This window comes from Vigna umbellata, chromosome 6 (assembly GCF_029865625.1).
Source record: "Vigna umbellata cultivar VRB3 chromosome 6, Vumbellata_1.0, whole genome shotgun sequence".
NCBI lineage: Eukaryota > Viridiplantae > Streptophyta > Magnoliopsida > Fabales > Fabaceae > Vigna > Vigna umbellata.
The window spans coordinates 32,408,852-32,431,296 of NC_142170.1; the positions used below are offsets into that span (position 1 = coordinate 32,408,852).

The 22,445-nt window shown below is 34.1% G+C and overlaps 2 protein-coding genes across 3 annotated transcripts in view; one reads left to right on the forward strand and one right to left on the reverse strand.

The window, feature by feature from the left end:
- Positions 1-5,177: 5,177 nt before the first annotated feature.
- Positions 5,178-8,883, forward strand: SMAP1 (small acidic protein 1). Of its 2 annotated transcripts, none has more exons than XM_047317213.2 (2): positions 5,178-5,438; positions 8,599-8,883. In XM_047317213.2, the coding sequence occupies exon 1, from the start codon at positions 5,212-5,214 to the stop codon at positions 5,407-5,409; it is 198 nt and encodes a 65-aa protein (XP_047173169.1). In that variant the 5' UTR covers positions 5,178-5,211; the 3' UTR covers positions 5,410-5,438; positions 8,599-8,883. The 2 variants fall into 2 exon arrangements, with proteins under 2 accessions (XP_047173169.1, XP_047173168.1); XM_047317212.2 differs by having other exon boundaries at positions 5,180-5,416.
- A 3,006-nt stretch (positions 8,884-11,889) lies between these two features.
- Positions 11,890-22,445, reverse strand: part of LOC124841048 (putative triglyceride lipase) — a 52,778-nt gene continuing 42,222 nt past the window's right edge. The window contains exons 15-19 of the mRNA XM_088092434.1: positions 20,767-20,892; positions 14,677-14,757; positions 13,809-13,934; positions 12,839-13,043; positions 11,890-12,200 (exon numbers count right to left, since the gene is read on the reverse strand). Of these exons, the coding sequence (XP_087948560.1) occupies positions 12,981-13,043; positions 13,809-13,934; positions 14,677-14,757; positions 20,767-20,892 (396 nt within the window). The 3' untranslated portion in view covers positions 11,890-12,200; positions 12,839-12,980. The remainder of the gene's footprint in view (positions 12,201-12,838; positions 13,044-13,808; positions 13,935-14,676; positions 14,758-20,766; positions 20,893-22,445) is intronic.

A 22,445-nucleotide genomic window follows, 5' to 3' on the forward strand; every position in this document is an offset into this window, starting at 1 on the left:
TAGTACAAGACCGAGCGCTATCACTAGCCTAACGCCTAGTACAAGACCGAGCGCTATCACTAGCCTAACGGCTAGTACAAGACCGAGCGCTATCACTAGCCTAACGCCTAGTACAAGACCGAGCGCTATCACTAACCTAATGGCTAGTACAAGACCGAGCGCTATCACTAGCCTAACGGATAGTACAAGACCGAGCACTATCATCATCCTAATGGCTAGTACAAGACCGAGCGCTAGCACTATCATAAATATTAGTATAAAACCGAGAACTATATTGAACGTGCGCACGTCCAAGACCAAGCACTTATAAAAAACGAGCGCTACTGAGACCGAACGCTTGGTCCAAGATCGAGCACTACTAAACTTAAATAAAAATGAAGGAATATATATATACAATTACGCCACACTTATTTTTAGTGAAAAATAACGATAACATCTACGACTTTACGTATTATAGAATACATTAACTAAACTGTTTAGGAAACATAAAGAAGAACTATACTTAGACCGAACGCTTACTTACAAGCACACTAAGGGAAAATCGATAGGTTATTAACTGAAATTCTCCACAGAAGAAGAATTCAGTCCAGACCGAATGCTCAAGGATAACCGAACGGTCAATAAACGACTCTCGGTTGACAACACAGAATTACACAATATACTGCAGACTTTAAAATCACAACCATATCTCAAACCATTTCCTCATCATTTAAAACTCATACATTCACACCACCAAACATGCAGTAATAAACATGCTTCATATTCATCCAACGATCAACAACCATTCAATCATTCAAACACAAAATCATAATCAAATTATATAAGCTTCCCTTACCTCTAAGTGTAGTCAGGACGTTCACAAATTGTAGAGAATCGTTCACCACCAGAATTCTTAGAAGTCTACGATTCACTATTTATAAAACTAAACGAATCAAAAGACCAGAAGTGTGTTCAGAATTAGATGATAACTCATGAAACCAGAAACTTGGTTTGCATGTACCAGAAAATACAGTGCTATGAGAGTGATGAACTTACCAACTCAAACCAGCAACTTGATCGGTACAAAAGAAAGCTCTTGACACCAAGAAGATTTAAACGTGATCTAATTGTTGATCAGGGGAAAGAAAATGTGAGAATTCTTAGAGAGAAGTAGGGGATTTGTAGAGAGAAGGAGGAGAAAAGTCAGGTTCAAAAGGTTGAAGAAGATGAGTGCATGCAGAAAAGTGGCACGAAATTTGAAAGTTTGATGTTTACTTCTACCGTCAAAACCGATCGTCCAATCTGCATCACACACATGTCTTCCACTTTCTGAATTTCAGACACTTTTTAGCTTACACGTGTACTCCACTAAGTTGGGGTTTTTATGGGTCTAACAAATTTTATATTAGTTTTTTAAGAAAATACTAGTTTAATAGTGTATACAATTGTAAAATTCATAATTAAATTTTTTAATTATTAAAATTAATGTTAATATTAAAAATGTAAGTATAATTTAAATTAATAATAGTTATCAAATTTTAATTTATTATATAAATAATTTAAATTGACATTCCTTCTAAATTATCAAACTTAATAAAACATTTTCTTTTCTCTCATGATGAGTTTTAAAGACAGATTTTTTTGGAATGTTTTCATATTTTGTTGTAATTTCATGGTATCGTGACTTAAGGTCTATGTTTGAGAATATTAAAGCTCCTGTTCTAACCTAAACTCTTTTATTTTCTAACCTAAGACTCGTAGAACATACTCATGATCAAAAGTAAAAAAAAACATATCACCGTAAAACAATTAGAATTCTAAGTACAATACTAAAACATAAGTTTAATAGTCTATTTTGTCTCCAGTTTTGCTTAATAATGTCAATTCAATCTCTTGTTTTAAAAGTATTTAAAATTGATCCTTAGAGAAAAAAGTTAAAGTCATTTATACGTATTTAACGGACATGTTGAGGCAAAATTTAATAAATGAGGACCAATTTCAAGCATTTTTAAAATGAGACACTGAATTTACATTATTTAGCAAAACTGGAAACAAAATAAGCTATTAAACCTAAAACATATTAAGTTAATGATTAACTCAACTAATTCTATATTTAATTCTTAATTAAATGAAATTGTCAAAAATACTCCTAAAAAATATATCTTAATGGATGAGTTAAATAATATATCTCAATAGACGAGTCGTGTTCTAACCCAAATATCTTATAAATTAATTTTTATCAAAAGATAAATTGTTAACTGAGCAAAAGAAAAAGGTTAATTAATACACTATAATTTTATTCATCTTTAATAATATCAATCATAACAACCTTTCTAATAAATAGTTATTTGATAATTGCTCGTATCTTAAATTTATATCTTCTGATGGGTTTCTTTGTGTTATTTATTCTTTATTATGTCTTTAAACTGCATTAACTAGTTAAAAATTGATTAGACTTGACTTGATACGAGATGATCCAATTTGATTTGGTCGAAGGAGGTGTAATTCAAACATGTTCAACTCTATTCAACTCGAGTTTTCCTAATTCAACTTGGTCTAATGAGGATCTAACATGACTTATCCCTATGTGGCTCTATTTAGACCTACCTTGATGCAAACTCAACTTGACTTAGCTTGAGCTGGAACAATTTTATTTGATCTAACATGGACACAACTATATTCAACTAGACCTAACATGGACCTGACCTAACTCAACTCAAGGTGAGCTCGACTTAATTGAGCTCAAGGTGGATCCAAAATAAACTTAATTTGACTCAACTTGATATGGGTCCAACATATGCTTGACTCTACTCACCTAACGTGAACCCAACTCGAGTTGGCTTGATGTGACCCAACTTAACATGGTCCAACATGGGTCTCACTTAACTCGATCCATGGTGTGTATGAATCAACTCACTAGATACAACCTGACATGGCATAGACTTGACTCATATAGATTTGGGTCTAACTCAATTCAGCTGACATTGGTTCAACTTAACTTAACACAACATGAACCTTATCAACCTTAGCTTGACCTAGATCTAACTTAACCTTAATCCAACTCAAACAACTTACTCAACTTGAGCCAATCTAACTTTATCCATCCTGACTTAGGGCCATCTCAAACAAACTTGGTCCATATCCAATAAACTTGGTCCATACCCGACTCAACATTAACTAAATGTGACATAACTTGATCAACATAGGTCTGACCCAACAAAAACATATCAAATTTTTTATATGATTTTAATAAAGTTTAATGTATGTAAATTATCTTTTAATTAATTCAACTTTACCTAAGTTCAACTAGACTTTGTTTACATAGAACATGGAATTAGATTGAGTGAATGTTTTTATGTGTATAATTTTTTTTTTCATTTTCATTTTTAAATAATATTTTTAAATACTTTTTCTTATGTGAACTTTATGATCTATGACAACTTTTAATCTTAACTTGTGTGTCAGCCAAAATATATGGACTCCGCATATTGATTTGAATTTGTATATGTGACTTTTTTTAATACTGTGTTCGTTTGAAAAGAAAATACTGTTAAGAGAAATTGGAGAAGATAAATTTGTGAGATTAACTGCGTTTGCAAGAGATTTGGAATAAATAATTAGCGCAAATTTACAAGATAAATCGCTATTTTTATCTTTGGAAATACAATGAGATTTGAAAGTAAAAACCCTTATAAAACCAAGCACAGACCACATGAAAAACATTCAGCATTCAGCACTATATAACAAATCACAATTACTCCTCCATGCCCAACTTCACAGCAAACATAAGTAGTTTTGCTACAAGTTGCGTTTTCTGAAAAAAAAAAACAGAAAAAACAAAGGTGGGAGATTGAAGATGGGGCTTTCAAAAACACAAATGGCGAAGAAAAAGAAAATTAAAAGTTAGTAAAAATAATGGAAGGCCAAATTAATGATATTGAGATTTGCAAAAGAAAAGTTAGATGAAAACCCTAGCGAAGGTTCCTGGAATGGGAAAAAAGAGGATAGGAAGAATTGAGTGAAAGTTTTGAAAATAGGAAGGGAACCCTGCTTTGGACAAAATATTTTATATAATGTTTTTTTTAATATCAAAATTCTTTTATTTTTACATTATATATATAGTTAAAGTGTAACTTTCCTTTGTTATTTTTTTTATTTTCATATTACATAATTTTAGTCATTTAGTTAAATTTAACCATTTCTTATTATGTAACAATTTTTATATAAGAAACCGTATTTATTTTAATTTAACTATTTAAGATAATTTTAAAGCGTGTAATTAACTTTTTTACATATATTGAAATTAATTTTAATTTTAACTTTTTAATAACCTAATTATTATTTCTTTTAAATTTATAATAACTCAGGATATAAAATACATAATTACAAAAAAAATTAATATTATTCACTTTATTAATTAGCATATAAAAAACATTTTTTTAAATATTGAAATTCAAATTAAAATATAGATATAATTTATAAAAATTAATTTATATTTTTCTTCTTCTTATAAACATTTTTACAATTAAATATAACATTAACAATTATAATTTTATATTACTTATATAATTAGAGATATTTTGGTAATCTTCAATTTCTACTAATTAAACAATTTTTTTTATCTACTCTCGTTAATTTTCACAAACTTTATTTTGAAATCTACTCTCACTCATTTCCAAATTTCCTAAAAACCAACAATCAATTCATTCTTAAATCTTTTCAAATTTATTAATTTACTTTAATCATTTAGAGTGAACACACACTCAATATCCTAATATTATATCTTATTATTTTGAAATAACATTCAAAACCAAGAAAATGTTTATTCTCAATATAAGTTTTCATTATCATTAGGTTAATATTTTTTGAATTTTTCTAACATCTCGTTTTTTGTATATTATAAATATAAATATATAATTAAAATTTATTATTATTTCAACATTTTATTTTTTATAAGACAAGAGTGAATATGATTCAATTCAACTCTTACCTTTGGTTCAAAGTTGATGCAGAAAAAATTGAATTTAAAAATAGATTCCACTTAATCTTTAAAACAAATTCGAATTGTGTTTTAAACTATTCTAATTTAGTTTTGTCTTACCATTTCCAAAATATTAGTTTTTTAAATATTTAATATGAATAATATTATATAAAAGGATAATATTATACTTATAATGAGGAACATTCTATATATAAAAACCCTAATTTCAAGGGTGTAATTTTTCAGAGTGTATGTCAGAGAAGATGATGAGAGCAATGGAACTATTCGGGGAGATGGATGAGCAGGTGTCGTCAATGGCGATGGATGTCGACGACGTCGACCCTCTCGAGACCTTCGCCGAGGGTGTCATCACCGCCGACCTCAAACTTGCCGATGTGAATTTCTTCAACAACTTCGAAGACGATTTCGATGATGCTGATATCAACTAATCATTACGTAAGGGTTAAATAATTTCCGGGTTAGGGTTTCTTTATCTTGAACTTTCCTCTCTGTGATGGTGAAGGGAATCGAAAAATAAATAAAAGAACATGGTGTAATCTATTGTGTTTGGTAATTGTGTTAATATGATAATTGTGTTTGGTCATTAACTGTACTTCGGTTTTATTTGATTATTGTGTGATTTTTGTCTCAATTTTCTTTAATTGTTGTTTGTTTTAACAGTCTTCTTGGAACGGAATTGGTTCTAAATTTCGGGTATTGTGCTGCTGGATTGTTCATTGCAGCTGGTGCAGCTGTATGAACTTATTATATGTTTGCACATAAATAACAGAGAAAAAGAAATATACAATTATTTTAACTATTGATACATCTTTTTACAATTATTCGTCAATGAATCATGAGGCTTCCCAAGGAACCATCCAGAAGTGCCTTCTGCATTCTTTCAACATCTGACACGGTAGCACTCATTCAACCACTAGCATTTAGTAGTTAGAAAAGAAGATTGAAATTTGAATTTGTGTCTTTTATAAAAAGGTGAAATAAAATGGTGTTGATTTTCTTTTGCGACTTTGTTGTGGTTGCATTACAAAGTTGCGAATGCATTTTGGTTTTGTGATTTACATTCGTTTAGCAATTGTGGACAGTTGCTGTTGTGAGCAATTCCACAATGACAACGTGATCGCAATTGTAGTTGTGAACCAAAATTTTAAATTATGAGAAGTTTTTTGGTTTTCTTTTAAGCGAGTAAGTGAAAAAGTATTAAGCGGGTATTCATTACTGAAATTTAGTGAGTTGAGATTTCAATGTTTTTTTGAATCAAATGAATGGGAGATAAATCTTGCGCGAGTTTCTTGTATCCTCTGAATGTTTTAGCTGAGGCACTGTCATAGATGTGGGGGATGGGAAGGATGCTTCTAGCCATTTGTTTTGAGGCTTCCTTTGTAGTAATACAAAGTGTACATGGAGTGTACTCTTGTAAATTAAAGTAAAAAATATCAGTTATTCATGAGAAAACTAATTTGATAATATTGTAACAGATTACGAGCTAAATTTGTAAGCAATACTTAGCGTTGGTTTTCTCCCCTTGACTAACTTGCTCCCTCTTGTAAATTTGTATCTAAAGCAATTCTTACTGCAATTTATAGTGGTGATTAACTTTTATTAATGTTACAATGCTTGATTTGGAAGATCTAACGAGAATAAGCACATTTTTTATGTGCCAAGAAAGCATTATAGCTAGCGGATGGAAGGTCACAATTACTAACAGAATTGGTTGGTGTGGTTTCTAATGGAACCTTCATTTTCTTATGGAGGCGGCCATTTTCTTTAACTTAAATCACAGAATGACAACAACTTGAATCTTATTCGTGTACTTGAATTTCTGTTGTTTACTTTGTTCGGTATTTAATTCAAAAATGTGCTGATCCAAATTGCTTTAGTTCATGTCAAAAGTTTATTCTAGTAGATTGATGAAATTAGTTTCTCACTGGTTTTGGACAAGTTAGATTGAATATTCTCACATTTAGCCGATAGAAATTATGTTTGAACCTGGAGTTATTTTAGATATTCCCCTGAAGTACTTATTGTTATATTAGGGTGTATGTTGTTGCATTTAATGTTGGATTGTTTATGATATGTGCATTTGATATTGTAAATCAGAATGAGTTTCATATTATTTGATGCCTAACCACACGCACTTCTGAAAATATTTGAAAAAAAAAAAATTGGGAGCAAAGGTCAGCAATATGCTAATCAGTCAAATTGTGAATGTTAAATTTAAGAACAGTAGAGATTAATAATTAATTATCAATTAAAATAATAAATTAGTTTAGTAAGTAAAAACATGTTCATTCCTAAATAGTAGATTATTTGTAGTAAGTAATCAATTAGTACAAGTGAATAATCAACTATCTTGATAAAATAATTGTGTACATGTGTCTTTTGTAATATACTTGATATTATATAAACTAATTACTATTAACAACTTAGTAACTACTATGAGATAAAGCCTAATAATTCACTTATGTCTTATTGTCCTTAATATATTATTACCTAAAAAATAAAGTTATAAAAGATTATATATCTATGTATATGATGAATAATTACTTCAACTCTTTTTCAATACTAATTTATTTTTATGTCATTACTCACTTGGTTAGAGAATCATTCATAGGTGAATTTCTATTCATTGTTGTTCTAAGTCTTTATTATGGTCAACGTCTTAGTTGCGTATCATTAGATTAAACACCTTAACCACTTTGTGCTTGTCAAACTTTTTAGAAGAATTTGTAAAGTACCAGACAAGAGACATTACTAGTCATGTACTTTATACCAATGTCATTTTTTTCTCGGAAGTTTAAAGAATTTCACCAAATTAGTTTCAATTTCACAACATTACAACACTTTGACCTTTTATCGGGAATGAATATTTCCACACTAGCTTTCACGAGTCCTGATTACGATAAAAAAATATGTTTGAGGAAACATCATAGGATTACAAAAACTATATCTAATGAAACACTGATAGTTGAGAATGTAACTTCATGGATATTATAATTGTTTTCTCTAAGGTTAAAAGGTATATAATGAAAGAATATTTTCGCTTGATCAGATTTTATATTTTGTATTTGCATCTTCTTTCTTTTACAGACTTTATAAAGTATTTGTTGCAAAGCCAATCTTTTATCTCAAGCAAATATTTTGATCTTTGTATATCAAACAACGTATAGTTACTGCAAAATAGTTCAAATTCTTGCTCACTATTATGCTTTTGTTAATCTTTGACATCTTTTGAAGAATAAATAGTATATTTCCATTTATATTTGAAATTAAACCCTTTCAGATAATAGTGTGTTGGATGCTAGATATGACTATTGATAAAAGGGTTTTTTCATAGATGATGTTTCTAAAACTATATGTAAAAACTCGAGTTACACTTTGGCGTAACAAACCATATGAGCCTTCATTCGTCTTTTTTAATATTGTATGTTTCTCTTTCTAGTAATCATAATAATTGCCAAGACATTCGTACCACAATAACCGGACAACAATATTTATCTTTTTTTCATCTCTCAACTTTAAAGATATCTTTCATGTTCTAAAACTTTGTAATAACCTTATTTATGTTCAATGACCTAAGTTGTTTTGTAACCTTTTTTCTTCCTTATTGTATTTTTTAGGATTTTGTCACAGACGACAATTGAAATTGTTAAGGAATAGGGAAGATTGTATTGCCTTGAAGTCTTGAGAAGCAAGGATGGTACTAGAAGACAAATGATTACCTTTTGACTCCAGTCTTACAGTACTTTCGAGTCCTCCTTTGTTGTTTAAGACATATATCTTTTTATGTTTTAATGTTTATGTTTCCTTTATTTTTCAAAGAGTCTTCAAGTATGATGTATGTCAATTTACAAAGCACCATCATGTCGTATATCCTTTTAGTAATACAAAAATTGTTCATCCAAGATCAGTAAATAGTTGGTTCAATACAATAAGCATTGACATATTTCATTTTTAGCATAGTAAAAAAAGTCTTAATATAGAAATTTTAATTTCTTTAGTTTATTTTTTCTTAACTTGGTTAATGGCTAGAATAATTGAATATGTGTTTGGTTTTTAATAACCGTGATGTATTAATGTTAATTACACCAATTCTACTGAAGTGTTTTCTGTATCCATAGTTTTAACTACATATTAATGAAAAGTTAATTGTATAATTAATATTAATCTTTCCTTTAAAACATGACAATTACTAAAGATTAAATATGCTTGATTACGTTAACCATTAACTAGTTCAAACAAAACTAGAAACACTAAAATTTTTGCACTAAAATTGTTTTGGCTTAATAGCACTGATGGTCCCTTTTTTTGTCAGATTTGTTCGAAATGATCTTAGTTTTTTTTTTTAATGTTGTCCTAAAGAATGTAATTTATATTCAATTTAGTCCTTTTTGCAAACGGCGTTTAAATCATTAACGACACGTGTCAAAGTCAGTAATAAGTAATTGATGTAAGCTATTTTATCTGATGTGGCTGTCTCTCGTAATCTTCATCCTAGTCACTTCATCATCTTCCATGTTTAATAATTTGGGAACCCAGCCTCTTTCACCTTCGTTTTCTTCAAAATTCTCATCCTTTTCCTTCACGCTCTCTAGACCTACTTCTACCTTGGTTCCCAACCCCAATCCAATGGCCTCAGAGTTGTCATTCGTCGCCCCGACATCGATGGCTACCAACCCCTCTCCTCCAAAATCGTCCTCAAACTCAAGAAGAGGAATAAGTCCAATCACCCCCAAATAATGGGTTCTTCACCAACGGGGATTTCATTCTCATTCTTTTATCCATTTTGAGTCTTTACATGTGGGGGACGCCACTCATTTAGGTCACGTTTGAGAGATCCGCATCTAGGAGATTGGACAAGAAATTGAGCATTTTTTTTTGGGTTTTTGGGGCTTTACTCATGCGATCCTTTATGCAAATCAAGTGTTAGTTATATTTGTATATTTGTGTTGGATAACCCCCTTGGCTAAGATTTTTGTGAATAGTGGAGATGGTGCGACAAAGAGTGGATTTGGTAATGCGTAGAAATTGTGGGGAAAATAGGGTTATTGCCTTCTGATTTTGGAAGCTTTAAGAAGTGGTGCTTGTTGGGGTCTAGTTTGTTGTAGATTGTGTCTTTGAGGCCTAACCTGCAGATTATTGCAAATGGGATTATCCCTACCCCCATTGAACCATGACCATGTGAGGAATGACAACTTCGGTAGCCCAAGCTATTGTAACAAGAAGAAGAAGAAAATTGGGAAGCAAACATGGCTCATCAACCACCAAGATTGGGAAGAAAATTGCTTAACCTCGAACATCACTATGGCTTTCACAGAAGAAAAGTGAAAAACCCTAATTTCAGAATCCACCCTCATCAAAAATTGGGTTTCATTAAATAAATGACATTTCTTTTAGAATCCACCTCATTGTGTTTGAAGGAAATCACATGGGCGGTTAAATGCCATCTCATTTGGGTTTTGCACAATTGAACAGTGGGTCGTTAACAATTTAAACGCCGTCTGCAAAAAAAGTAAATTGAACATAAATTACATTCTTTAGGATAATATTAAACAGGAAAAAAAACTAGGATCATTTCGAACAAACCTGACGAAAATAGGAACCAGTGCTATTAAACCAATTGTTTTTTTCCTTTATTGTATTGCATATAAACAACATCAATAATTATTCTATTGAGCTTATTATTTATCCTAATTAGATTCACTCGTCATTTGATGATTATGCTAGTTTCACATTACTTTTCCTCTTGAAATATAAAACTTTTATTTTATTTGTCCAATTCTTTCGTTTAATAAACATAATTTAGCAAGTCGATTACATGTATGCATTTTAGTAGTAACAGGAGGAAATGCCTAAATCACGTCATGTTTAAATCATGACATGTCTAAATATAAAACTCTTAAGTCATCCAATATTTTTATCTTTTTCATATAGGAACCATCCCATAGAAAGTAATTCAGTAAATAATAATAAATATTGATATATTTTACTTTTAGTATAATAAGAAAAAGGATAATTTTAGTACAAAAACATGAATTCCATTAGTTTTTGTTTGAACTCTCTTAATTGTTAAGGTAATTGAGCATATATACAAAGGAAAAATTAATATTATTAATCTCCGTAGTCAACCTTGTAGATGTGAAATAGATATGAGTAGAGTTGAAATAATTATAAGGTCTATATGTAGTTTTTATGATGTGCTTGGTCTGATTTCTTCATATTTTGCATTCATTTTTTATTTTTTTTTTAATAAAATTTCATGACAAATAATAAATGAACTTTAAAGCATCAGCATAATTTAGATCTCAAATTCATAATGATCCTAGTATAAACTTATTTGAAAAATAATTATAATTAATTACATATTAATGTTCATTATCTCTTTAATAAATGATTATTATACATCAAACATATACTTAATTACATCTACCATTAACAAAGTTCAAACAAAATGTTTAAGTATACCTTATTGCTTAATTGAAACTAAAAATAATTTAAATACTTATTTTTCGTTGTGAAATGCTGGTTAAAGATAGAATCATGATAAAATTTTATTTTTCAAAACATACATTTCGGATGTGATAATTAAACCTAACTATGTAAATAAACTATTTATCCTAACGATGTTCCGTTTTGCTCCATAAATTCGAAATCGAAAAGTTAAATAACTTCAATTAGATAATTTGAAAACCAATTTTTTTAAGAATAAAATAAGTGAAAAATAACTTTTGATCGAAATTGCCTTTGTTGTGTCTATCAGTTCGATTAAAAAAGCTCGGCTCAGCGCCTCTTATTTTACTCACCTCTAGTTGTATTAACAAGTAATCATAAACAAAATCATTGTTTACCTTCTATCTTTTACATCTTCAATAAATGGTAACGTGGCACTTAATCCCAATAAAAACTGGCAATGCAAATCAATCTATGCTCAACCACAACAACTGAATCTTTGAACAACATAAAATGTTTGTATGTGCATATTTACAACATAAATTACATTCTGCATGAGACTATAGATTCTTGATATCAGAACAAGGATTAGATGTCTTTGAATATTTGACATTCATGCTATAATATTATTTTCACAAGCCAAATAAATATAATACCTAAACAACAGAAGTTGTTAAGAATTTTTGTTCTTCAGTCTCTAGGAACTCACATTTCCTTGTCGGTTCCATTTGAAAAATATACAGGACATACTGCATAGCTTCCATTTCCTTGGCTGCCAATTCAAGTAGGTTTTATTAATAAGACAGAAAATCTTCTTCCAGAGGATATTAATCATGCAACAAATAGCCACATTCAAGTTCATTACTGAGGAAAGAATAAACAAGTTTCACTCTCTTCTTACAAGTTCTGGAAAATGACTTCGACCATTTTAAAACTTTATAATGAAATTAAAAAACTAAATAAAATCTGTTTCCTAACAAGTTACATAGGGATTAGTGTAGAGGATCGTAACCTTTCATTAAATTCCATTAGCATTAAATAATGACTGTTAAAAATTGTAGTAAAAAAAACGGCGAGATTGTAACATTGTCATATAATTATTTTTAGCAGAATAGGTCCACTCCCCATTACACTAGTTCCAAAAACAGAAATTCAGGATATACTAAGGTGAATGCTTATGCTATGTGAAGCAACTGCAGATGCAGTTTATCATTCAAGTGGAAATATAGCAAAGTTGAGTGAAATGACGTACTAAAACAACTAATAAGGTTCAGTCATTTCACAGTAGATCCAAGAAACAGCTTTTTATACAACTTTTGCAATCCAACAAAGTGATTATCTTAATTTTTTTTTAAAAAGGTAAATAAAATGCATGTAAGCAGTTGTTTAACATAGTACAGTCTACTATACCATAAAAGAATTGGCTGCAAGCCCGCAAGCCCGCAAGCGATCTCAAATGTACATGTATGCTCTTCTCAACACCTATATACAATTTTATCAAGTATTGGGTACCGGAGACTGAAGCTAGCCACAGCAAACCCTTGTTGGATCATTATAAACTATAGTTTTGATCTTGTTCTGACCTTGGGACTGCTTGGTAATTTGATCTTACATTCTGAATTAAATAATAATACAGTACGAAACATTAGTATCAGATAAAATGAAAGAACGAACTAATAAGAAAAGAAAACTGCATGATGAAATCATTAAACAAATTTAGTCCCCCTTAACCAACTGATGTTAATTTGGTCCTCTAAACAAAGTGGAACATCAATTTGATCTTTAATCATAGAAAAGAAAGTCAATTTGGTTGACCTACCCAATCTCCTACCTATGATTTAGATAATGCATCTATTAGCTTTATGCATTTTCATATATCGAGGTATGACAACCAATCGTGAAATATCGAGCTGTACTGTATGAATTAAAAACATAATTACAGGATAAACACATATTGGTTCATTAGTGATATACAAAATTAATATACTTATGGCAAGGTGTTTATTGTACACCTAAACTGAATGATAATTTCGTTAAAAGACCATAAGGAATATCAAAATATGCATTTCTTAGTTCTTAAAGAATTTTCTTTTGTAAAAGAAATAATGCAGTAGAGTACAATTTCCAATTTGTAGATTTCACTCTTTTAATATTACTATTGTTAGATGCATTTTCAATATATAATATGTTCATTAGTTTTGCTCGTGACACAAGTATTCATTCATATGAATACTATCCGACATTTCTACAACTATTATAATAGACTACTTCCAAAAAAAAACATCCGAGCTACTCTATAAAACTAGACAGGAATGATAATAGCAGAACAAAAGAATTAGGCAAGTGATAAATTGAATAGTTTTATGAGATTCAACTGTACCTCTAGTAACGTGATGTAATAGAAATCCTCCATATGCTGCATCAGAGCACTTCCATCTCTGATTGAGCGGAATATATTTATTTCAGTTTGCAACAACTTCTCAATAAGTTCCTTCTCACCCTTCAACTGATACATGAAAGTTGTGAATGGTGAGCATGTAAGAAAGACCACCTCTAGATTCTTAAAAGGAAGAATATTCCAACGGTGCTAATAAGAACGACATGAAATATGCATTCAATCAAAGAAAGCATTATGTATACACTACTACTGCTAGAAATATTTTTTTTGAGAAATTAAAAATGAACGGAACCAAAAGTGCAAATAATAACCAAATGTGCACTACAGTTATCTCATCAGCAAAAGCCAAGTGCAACTAGTTAATATTCTAAAAATAAGAAAATATGATTAATATTCTAAAAGGACAGGTATGAACTTAGAGAACTGCCAGAGGAGCCAAACAATACTATTACCAAAGTCGGGATTAATTTTTAACCTCTTTAGAACCTTAACCAGACAATAAATGTATGCTGTCTACAATCAGATAAAACTGACATTTGAATAAGAAATAATCTGTTAATAAATTCCCATTTGACCTCAATGGTAAGGTGTGTGAAATGCACGAGGATATACCTTGCGACACTATTAAGATGTACGTGGATAAAGATTTAAAAATAAAAAGTTCATTATTACGTCTTTTTTATTTAAGAAAAACTTAATTATCATATAAAAATTAATGACCATAACTATAACATTTGGTATTAGTGTGAAATAAAAAATAATGACCATAATTATAAGTGAATTTGTGAATAGATCAGAATAAACATTTACTTCGAAGTTGCAAAAGAAGAAACTTAAGAAAGAAACTTACGAATTCACTGACTATAACATCCGGTGTTGATTCCCCAAGAACATCATCTTCATAACCATCTCCCAAAATATCTTTGTTTTCCTGGATGACAAGCATTTGATATATTAGTAAGAGTAGGCGTTTGGAAATGCCCAATTCTTTTAAACTTCAAGAAATTATTCCTCTTAGTCAATGACGACTGACTTTCATTTTATATGTAATGTCATGCTTTTGAGAAAGGGCCAAGAATGTTTTTAATTCCTAAACTTTGATGAGAAATTGAAATTTCTCTTTATCCGAAACTTTAATACATTTTAATCTTTAAACTTTAAAAATAATAGATATAGTGGTTTTAACTCAATTATATTAACCGCATGAGATGTTTACATGCTCTTACTTCAATATGGTTGGGAAACGTAAACACGTTAAATTTTTTTAACATAATTAAGTTAAAAAGTATATATCCATTCATTTTTTAAGTTTAGAAACTAAAATGTATAAAAGTTTCTGTTAGGTTTCTATGTACGAAACCTAGCCAAAAACACTCTCACACACACATAATGCAAAGATGAAGTAAGAATTCTATTATTTCTCAAGAGATAGTCTGTATAATGAATAGTCCGGGAGCATAACCTCCCTCACAAGGTTCAAAGAACCTGCCTGTACAATAACTGCAAAAACTCCCCTCCTCTGCTAAACACAGGTTATTTATACAATTCTTTCTCGCTCCCCTCATAACTGTTAAGACAGTTATGTTCTTTAATTCTTTCTCTCCTTTTGTAAACTAATCAGGGCCTATCATTACCCACCGCCCCATGTTCAACCTTGTCCTCAAGGTTGAATTCCGGGTATTGATCACGTATGGTAATGGAATCTTCCCACGTTGCTCCATCATGGCCCCTTTCTTGTCATTCAATCAACACTTTGTGGCACTTCCTCGTCTCCCTGCCTTATGTGCCTCCTATCCAAGACTTTAGTAGGCCAATAAAACGGCCCTTCCCCCTGTAAATCCGCAGGTAATTCTTTCTCCACACTCATATCTCCCACTGTTTTCTTCAACTGTGATGCATGGAAAACAGGATGTATGCAAGCTGTTTCGGGTAGCTGAAGCCTGTAAGCCACCTGTCCCACCTTCTGCTCAACTAGGAAAGGCCCATAGTATCTCGCTGCCAATTTCGAATGCAGCCTTGATGGCATGGACGTCTGCCTATGCAGCCTAATTTTGAGATACACCCAGTCTCCTACCTCAATATCTACTACCCTCCACTTTTTATTAGCCAGCTTTACCATCAACTCTTGGGCTCGCACTAAGTGGAACTTCAATTGCTTCAAAGCCTCATCTCGTGTCTGTAACTCCTGTGCTATTGCCTCTACTGCCTCTACTACTGTTTCGCCTGGAATAAACCTATGTAAAGATGGAGGTGATCTCCCATAGACTACCTCGAAAGGTGTACACTTCGCAGCTCCCTGAAAACTGGTATTGTACCAGTATTCCGTCCAAGGTAAAACAAAACTCCATCCCTTAAGTTGCTCCGAGCAAAAACACCGCAAATACCCCTCTAATACCCGGTTCAGCACCTCCGTCTGTCCATCGGACTCTGGCTGGTAAGTTGTGTTCATCTGCAGCTGAGTCCCTTGCTTCTTAAACAACTCTTTCCAAAAATTACTCAAAAACAGGGGATCTCTGTCACTCACAATAGAAGCTGGTATACCATGCAACCTGACCACTTCAACTATCGTGTGGGCTGAATAAGGGTGCTTCAAGGGCACGAAATGACTATACTTACTAAGGCGATCCACCACCACCAGCACTGCATCAAACCCATTCGATCTTGGCAGCTTAATTATGAAGTCCATGCTGACTTCTTCCCACATAACATTAGGAATAGGTAGTGGTTGCAACAGTCCTTGAAGTGAAGATGCAAGGTACTTGTGCTGTTGACACACCAAACAACCCGCCACATAGTCTGTAACATCCTTCTTCATTCCCACCCAATAAAGAGACTGAGCCACCCTTTTGTAGGTCTTGTACACCTCGGAATGCTCCCCAGTTTGGGTCAAATGGAACTCGGCCGCCAATTTTGGAATCCAGGATGATTGAGCTGATACCACCAACCTACCCTTGTAATGCAGCCTTTCATTTTCCATAGTGAAGGGTGGGTGTGAGTCTGGGTTCTTCTTAATATCCTGCACCACCTTCCTTAAGTATTCATCCCCCTCCACCTCCTTTAGAATATCTCCAAAATCCTACCAATAGGGTCTAGCCACTACCCTCAATTCCTTTTCCCCTTCCCCCTGGTCCACCATTCTTCTCGACAGTGCATCCACTGCCCTGTTGGTGTTCCCTGCCTTGTAGACTATCTCAAAGTCATACCCAAGCAGTTTGGCGAGCCAATTCTGCTGATTCTGGGTTGTAATCCGCTGCTCCAGCAAGTACCGCAAGCTTCTCTGGTCTGTGTGAACTACAAACCGTTGTCCCAGCAGGTATGGTCGCCAATGTTGTATGGCCATCACCAAGGCCATGAGTTCTTTCTCATAGATTGACTTGTTCAATGACCCCTCTGATAGGGCTTTACTGAAATAGGCTATGGGTCTTCAGCCTTGTGTCAGCACTGCTCCAACTCCCCCTCCCGACGCATCACATTCTGTGTGGAATGGCTGATCAAAATCTCGTAACACTAACACAGGGGCTGAAGTAACTGCTTTCTTCAATCTGGACATAGCTTCTTCAGCCCGTTCAGTCCAACTATACTCTCCCTTCTTTAATAAGTCAGTCAAGGGCTTAGCAATTTTTCCATAGTCCTTGACAAAACGCCGATAATACCCAGTCAACCCAAGAAATCCCCTCAAGGCTTTCACACTCCTTGGTCTCTCCCAATCCAGCACTGCTTTTACTTTTCCCGGATCCATGTCTACCCCTTTTTCAGAAATCAAGTGGCCAAGATACCCTATCTGAATACTTCCAAATTCGCACTTCTTCCTGTTAGCAACCCATTGATTCTCCTCCAGCCTCCTCAACACCATCCCCACATGCCTCATATGTTCTGCCCATGACTAGCTGTAAATCAATATATTGTCAAAGAAAACTAGCACGAATTTCCTTAGGTAAGGCTGTAGTAAGTCGTTCATTGCGCTTTGAAAGGTTGATGGGGCATTGGTCAAGCCAAATGGCATTACCAAGAATTCATAATGCCCCAAATGAGTTCGAAACACTGTCTTCTGAATGTCCTGCTCTCCCATTCGTATCTGATGATACCCAACCTTAAGATCAACCTTGGAAAAATATTTTGCTCCTCTCAACTCATCCAACAGCTCCTCTATCACTGGAATTGGAAACTTATCCAGAATTGTGGCACGGTTTAGGGCCCTGTAATCCACGCAGACTCTCCAAGAACCATCCTTCTTCTTCACCAATATAACAAGGCTGGAATATGGGCTATTGCTTGGCCATATCACCCCTGTTTGCAACATTCTCGCCACTTGCTTCTCTATTTCATTCTTCAGCACATGTGGGTACCTATAGGGCCTCACGTTTATTGGGTCAACTCCCTCCTTCATGGGTATTTGATGCACCATAAGTCTCTCTGGGGCAACCCGCTGGGTTCCTAGAACACCCCTGCATACTGGTCCAACACCTCCTCTATTTCTTTTCTCGGATCCCTGTTATTCCTGTGTAAGGTGCTCCTTCCACCCCTCTCCATCTCTCCCAGTTCCCATACTAGTATCCAAACCTCCGCCTCCTTTATTTTCAACAATGCCTCTGGAGCTACCAAGCTTCTGGTTAGCGTAGGATCCCCTCTTATTGTTACCTTCCTACCCTCCTGGCTGAAAATCATGGTCAGGTTGCTCCAATCCATAGTTACCTCTCCTAAAGTAGCCAACCATTCCACCCCCATAATCACATCCACTCCTCCTAATTCAAACAGGTGGAATCTAGTTGTCACCTCCACTTCCCCTATACGAATCCGCACACCTTCGCAACACGCTCGGGTTTCCTTTTTCTGCCCATCGCCCAAGCTAACTAGGTAAGGCCCCGTCTCTGTCGTGTCTAATCTCAGTTCTCCCACAAGTTCTCTACTAATGAAATTGTGGCTCACGCCACTGTCAATCAGGACTAAAACTCTTCTCCACCCGATTTCTCCTTGCAACTTCATCGTCTTAGCCTGCGTCAGACCTCCTGTAGAGCACGCCAAAAGTTCCATCTGCATCTGGGCTAACTCCGACTCTGTTTCAGTCTCATTTCCCTCTTCGTCCTCTGCCAAAATCAACATCCTCAAACCCCTTTCTGGGCATTGATGCCCAGGCCCGAAAGCCCCTCCACATCTGAAACATTTGCCTTCTTCCCTACCTTTCACATATTCGGCGTAAGGCAAGTTTCGGAAATTTCGTCCTCTGTTATCGATATTGGATGACGCCACCTCGCTCGCCTGTGACGATTCTCTACGCACCGACCCACTACTCTCCGCTCGCCCCGTTCAGTTTTGGTTTTGACGTATGGGTTCTACCCACGACATCGTCCCGATCGACTTATTCCAGTTTGTTATATTTCTCCCCGTTCCCCTTGACTTCGCACCCCCATGCAGTTCTTCCGCGTCGCGCGTGATACGCATCGCGACCATCAATTCCTGAGGCTTGAGTAATCGCACCTGGTTGCTATTGTCTCTTGCAACCCAGCCATGAAATATCCCAACAGAATTTCCTCCGGTAGCTTCGACGTTTGGCCTACCAAGATTTCAAATTCTTTGATGAACTCATGCACTGAGTCGGTCTGCTTGATGGTGGCCAACCTTTCAAAGACGGTTCCCCTGCTTCTTCCCCCGAACTGCGCTACCATCGCTTCCTTCAACCCCGCCCAAGATTGGTTTCTGGCTTTCTCCTTCCAGAACCGAAACCAATATCCAGGACTGCCCTCCATGCTTATATACACCAACCGCACCTTCTCCTCATCCTCTGTTACCCCTTGCAAGTCAAAAAATGTGTCCGCTCTATTGATCCAGTTGAGTGGATCCGATCCTTCAAAAGTGGGTAGTTCCACTCTTTTCCTCCAATTGAATGTGCTCTCGGGACGGCCACTCCCTCTCCCCCGCCTTCGTCCCCCCTTGTTTCTTTTTGTTCTCATTGACCAACGCCTGGCTATCTTCCGATTGATGGTCGGCTTGATGTCGACCTCTCCCCCCCAAAATCCTTGTGATCTCCTTCAATTCTTGGCGTATTGCGATAGTATCTTGGCGCAACGCCCCTGTTTTCGCCTTAATCCCGTCAACCGCAATCTCTATCGTCTCTAACCGGCCCTCCATCACATTGAACCTTCCGTCAACTCTTCCCTCAAATCTCGCGCACCTCTCCTCGGATCCAGTAGGTCGGACCAAATTGTTAGGTTTCTAAGTATGAAACCTAGCCAAAACACTCTCACACACACAAAATGCAAAGATGAATGGAAGAATTCTATTATTTATCAAGAGATAGCCTGTACAATGAATAGTCTGGGAGCATAACCTCCCTCACAAGGTTCAAAGAACCTGTCTATACAATAACTGCAAAAACTCCCCTCCTCTGCCAAACAGAGGTTATTTATACAATTCTTTCCCGCTCCCCTCCCAACTGTTAAGACAGTTAGGTTCTTTAATTCTTTCTCTCCTTTTGTAAACTATCCAGGGCCTATCAATTTCGAATAAGGACGAATTCCAATTTTTCGTATTAAAAACATACTTAACCCTTTGATAAATTACATTGCATAACTGTCTGATGCCAGGGTGATACCAAAATAATAGCCATTTTATATTTGGGGCTAATAAATGTAAGTATTTCATTCCATTCATTTCCCCTAATAGCCATTTTAATTGTTCCATTTCAATCATTTTCCCATATAACCAAGCTCTTGATAATTACATAGTTGAACTATCAAGACTAACAAATCTAACCATACCATTTCACTCAAAATTTCCTAAATATTGCCATTAATAGCCAAATCAATTAAGCAGTTAAAATTGTCAACAAAAAGTATGAGTGCCTCACACGACAGTAGAAGATAAAGAAAATAGTACATTCTTATTACAATTTGATTTTTAATGCAGAGATTCACGAGTGCAAAGAATTATAATAATCACTCACTAGAGCATTTCTTAAAACACCTGCAGCAAGAAATACAGGTCGCTCAACATGACAATAACCCATTAGCCGAGGAACTGTAGGTATAATATCTCTGTGATTCACAACCCGCCAGCTATCTTTAACTTTCTGTTTATACAAGAGGAAAACAATATGTTGTGTTCATTCAATAATAACAAGAAAAACACAAGAACAAGAATGAAAGAAAGCAATTGTATTATAACAAAAATTTCTTCATAGTCAATGCAACGTGCATAGCCTACACATAGACAAGCTACTAAAGGGTGGTACTAGACATTCTCTATGGTGCCCTTCATCAGCCACTACATTATAATTCTCCACCTTGACTCCAAATAATGAAGAAATCCCACATCACCTTAATTTAATGTGCTCCAAGAAACTTTTGAATATTGATTTTGGTATGGACTTCGTTAACACATGTAGGATTATCCTCCAATGCTACCTTCACAATCCTAACCTTCTCAAACTCAACAACGTCTCTAATGAAATGCAATCTAACATTATTGTGTTTAGCTCACTAATGATATATCTAATGATGAACTAAATATATGACACTTTGACTATCACAACGAATAATTACACAATACCCAGCTCTCCTACAATCCCTTTCAACCACAATCTCCTTCACCCCTTTTGTGAATGTGATATACTCAACTTGGGTAGTAGATAAAGCTACTACCGATTGTAAATTGGCTTTCCAACAAACTGCAATACCAAATAGTGGGAAAAAAAATACCCAAAAATCAACTTATTGATATCAAATTCCCTACACAGTCTACATCTACAAACCTTTCTATAACTTCTTTGTTATGGGTAGACTATCTATACAATGGTCCATATGATATTGTTCCTTTCATATATCTACCTCCCAATGAGCATATCCAAGATCTGCCATGAATCTGCTAATCAAACTAATAGCATGTGCCAAATCTGATCTGTTACACACTATCTAACTCATGATGATCCCTACTCCATTAGCATATGCAATAGTCCTCTTTCCCACCTACTTTCCTCAAAACTAAAAGCTTGAGTAACTGAGAGCTTATGTGATGATCCAATGGTGTACCCACAAGTTTAGATTCATGCATCCTAAACCTCTTAAAAACCTTCTTCAAATATCTTGCTGAGATAGACATAACACTCTAATTGCTTGATCCCTCCATCAGTCCATCCCCAATATTTGCCTTGAGGGACGTAGATCTTTAATCTCAAACTCCAAGTTCAATTTTCTATTAATTCTTTTATCTCATTTTTATACAAGTTAATTATAAATATATCATCTACATAAGAGCGAGCATAACACACTACATCCATCTCTTTTTCCAAGATGTAGACACAATTATCATAATTGCTCCTCTAGAACCCCGTCAACTTCAAGAAATCATCAAATATCTTGTACCATTGCCTTGGACATTGCTTCAAGCCATCCAATGATTTATGTAAGAGACACACCTTTACTTTGTCTTCAACAAATACCTTCAGTTGTTCCATGTAAATGGTCTCTTCCAAGTTTTCAAGCAGAAAAGTTATCTTAATATTCAATTGTTCTAACACCATATTGTGCCAATTAACAATTGACATCAATATTCTTATCAAAGAGTGTTTTGCCAATGGTGAGAAGTGTTAGATACGGTTAAGATATTCTTAGTTATAATATCTTA

Coding starts and splice junctions, on each gene's coding strand:
- SMAP1 (XM_047317213.2), top strand. CDS start 5,212: ATGTCAGAGAAGATGATGAGAGCAATGGAACTATTCGGGGAGATGGAT.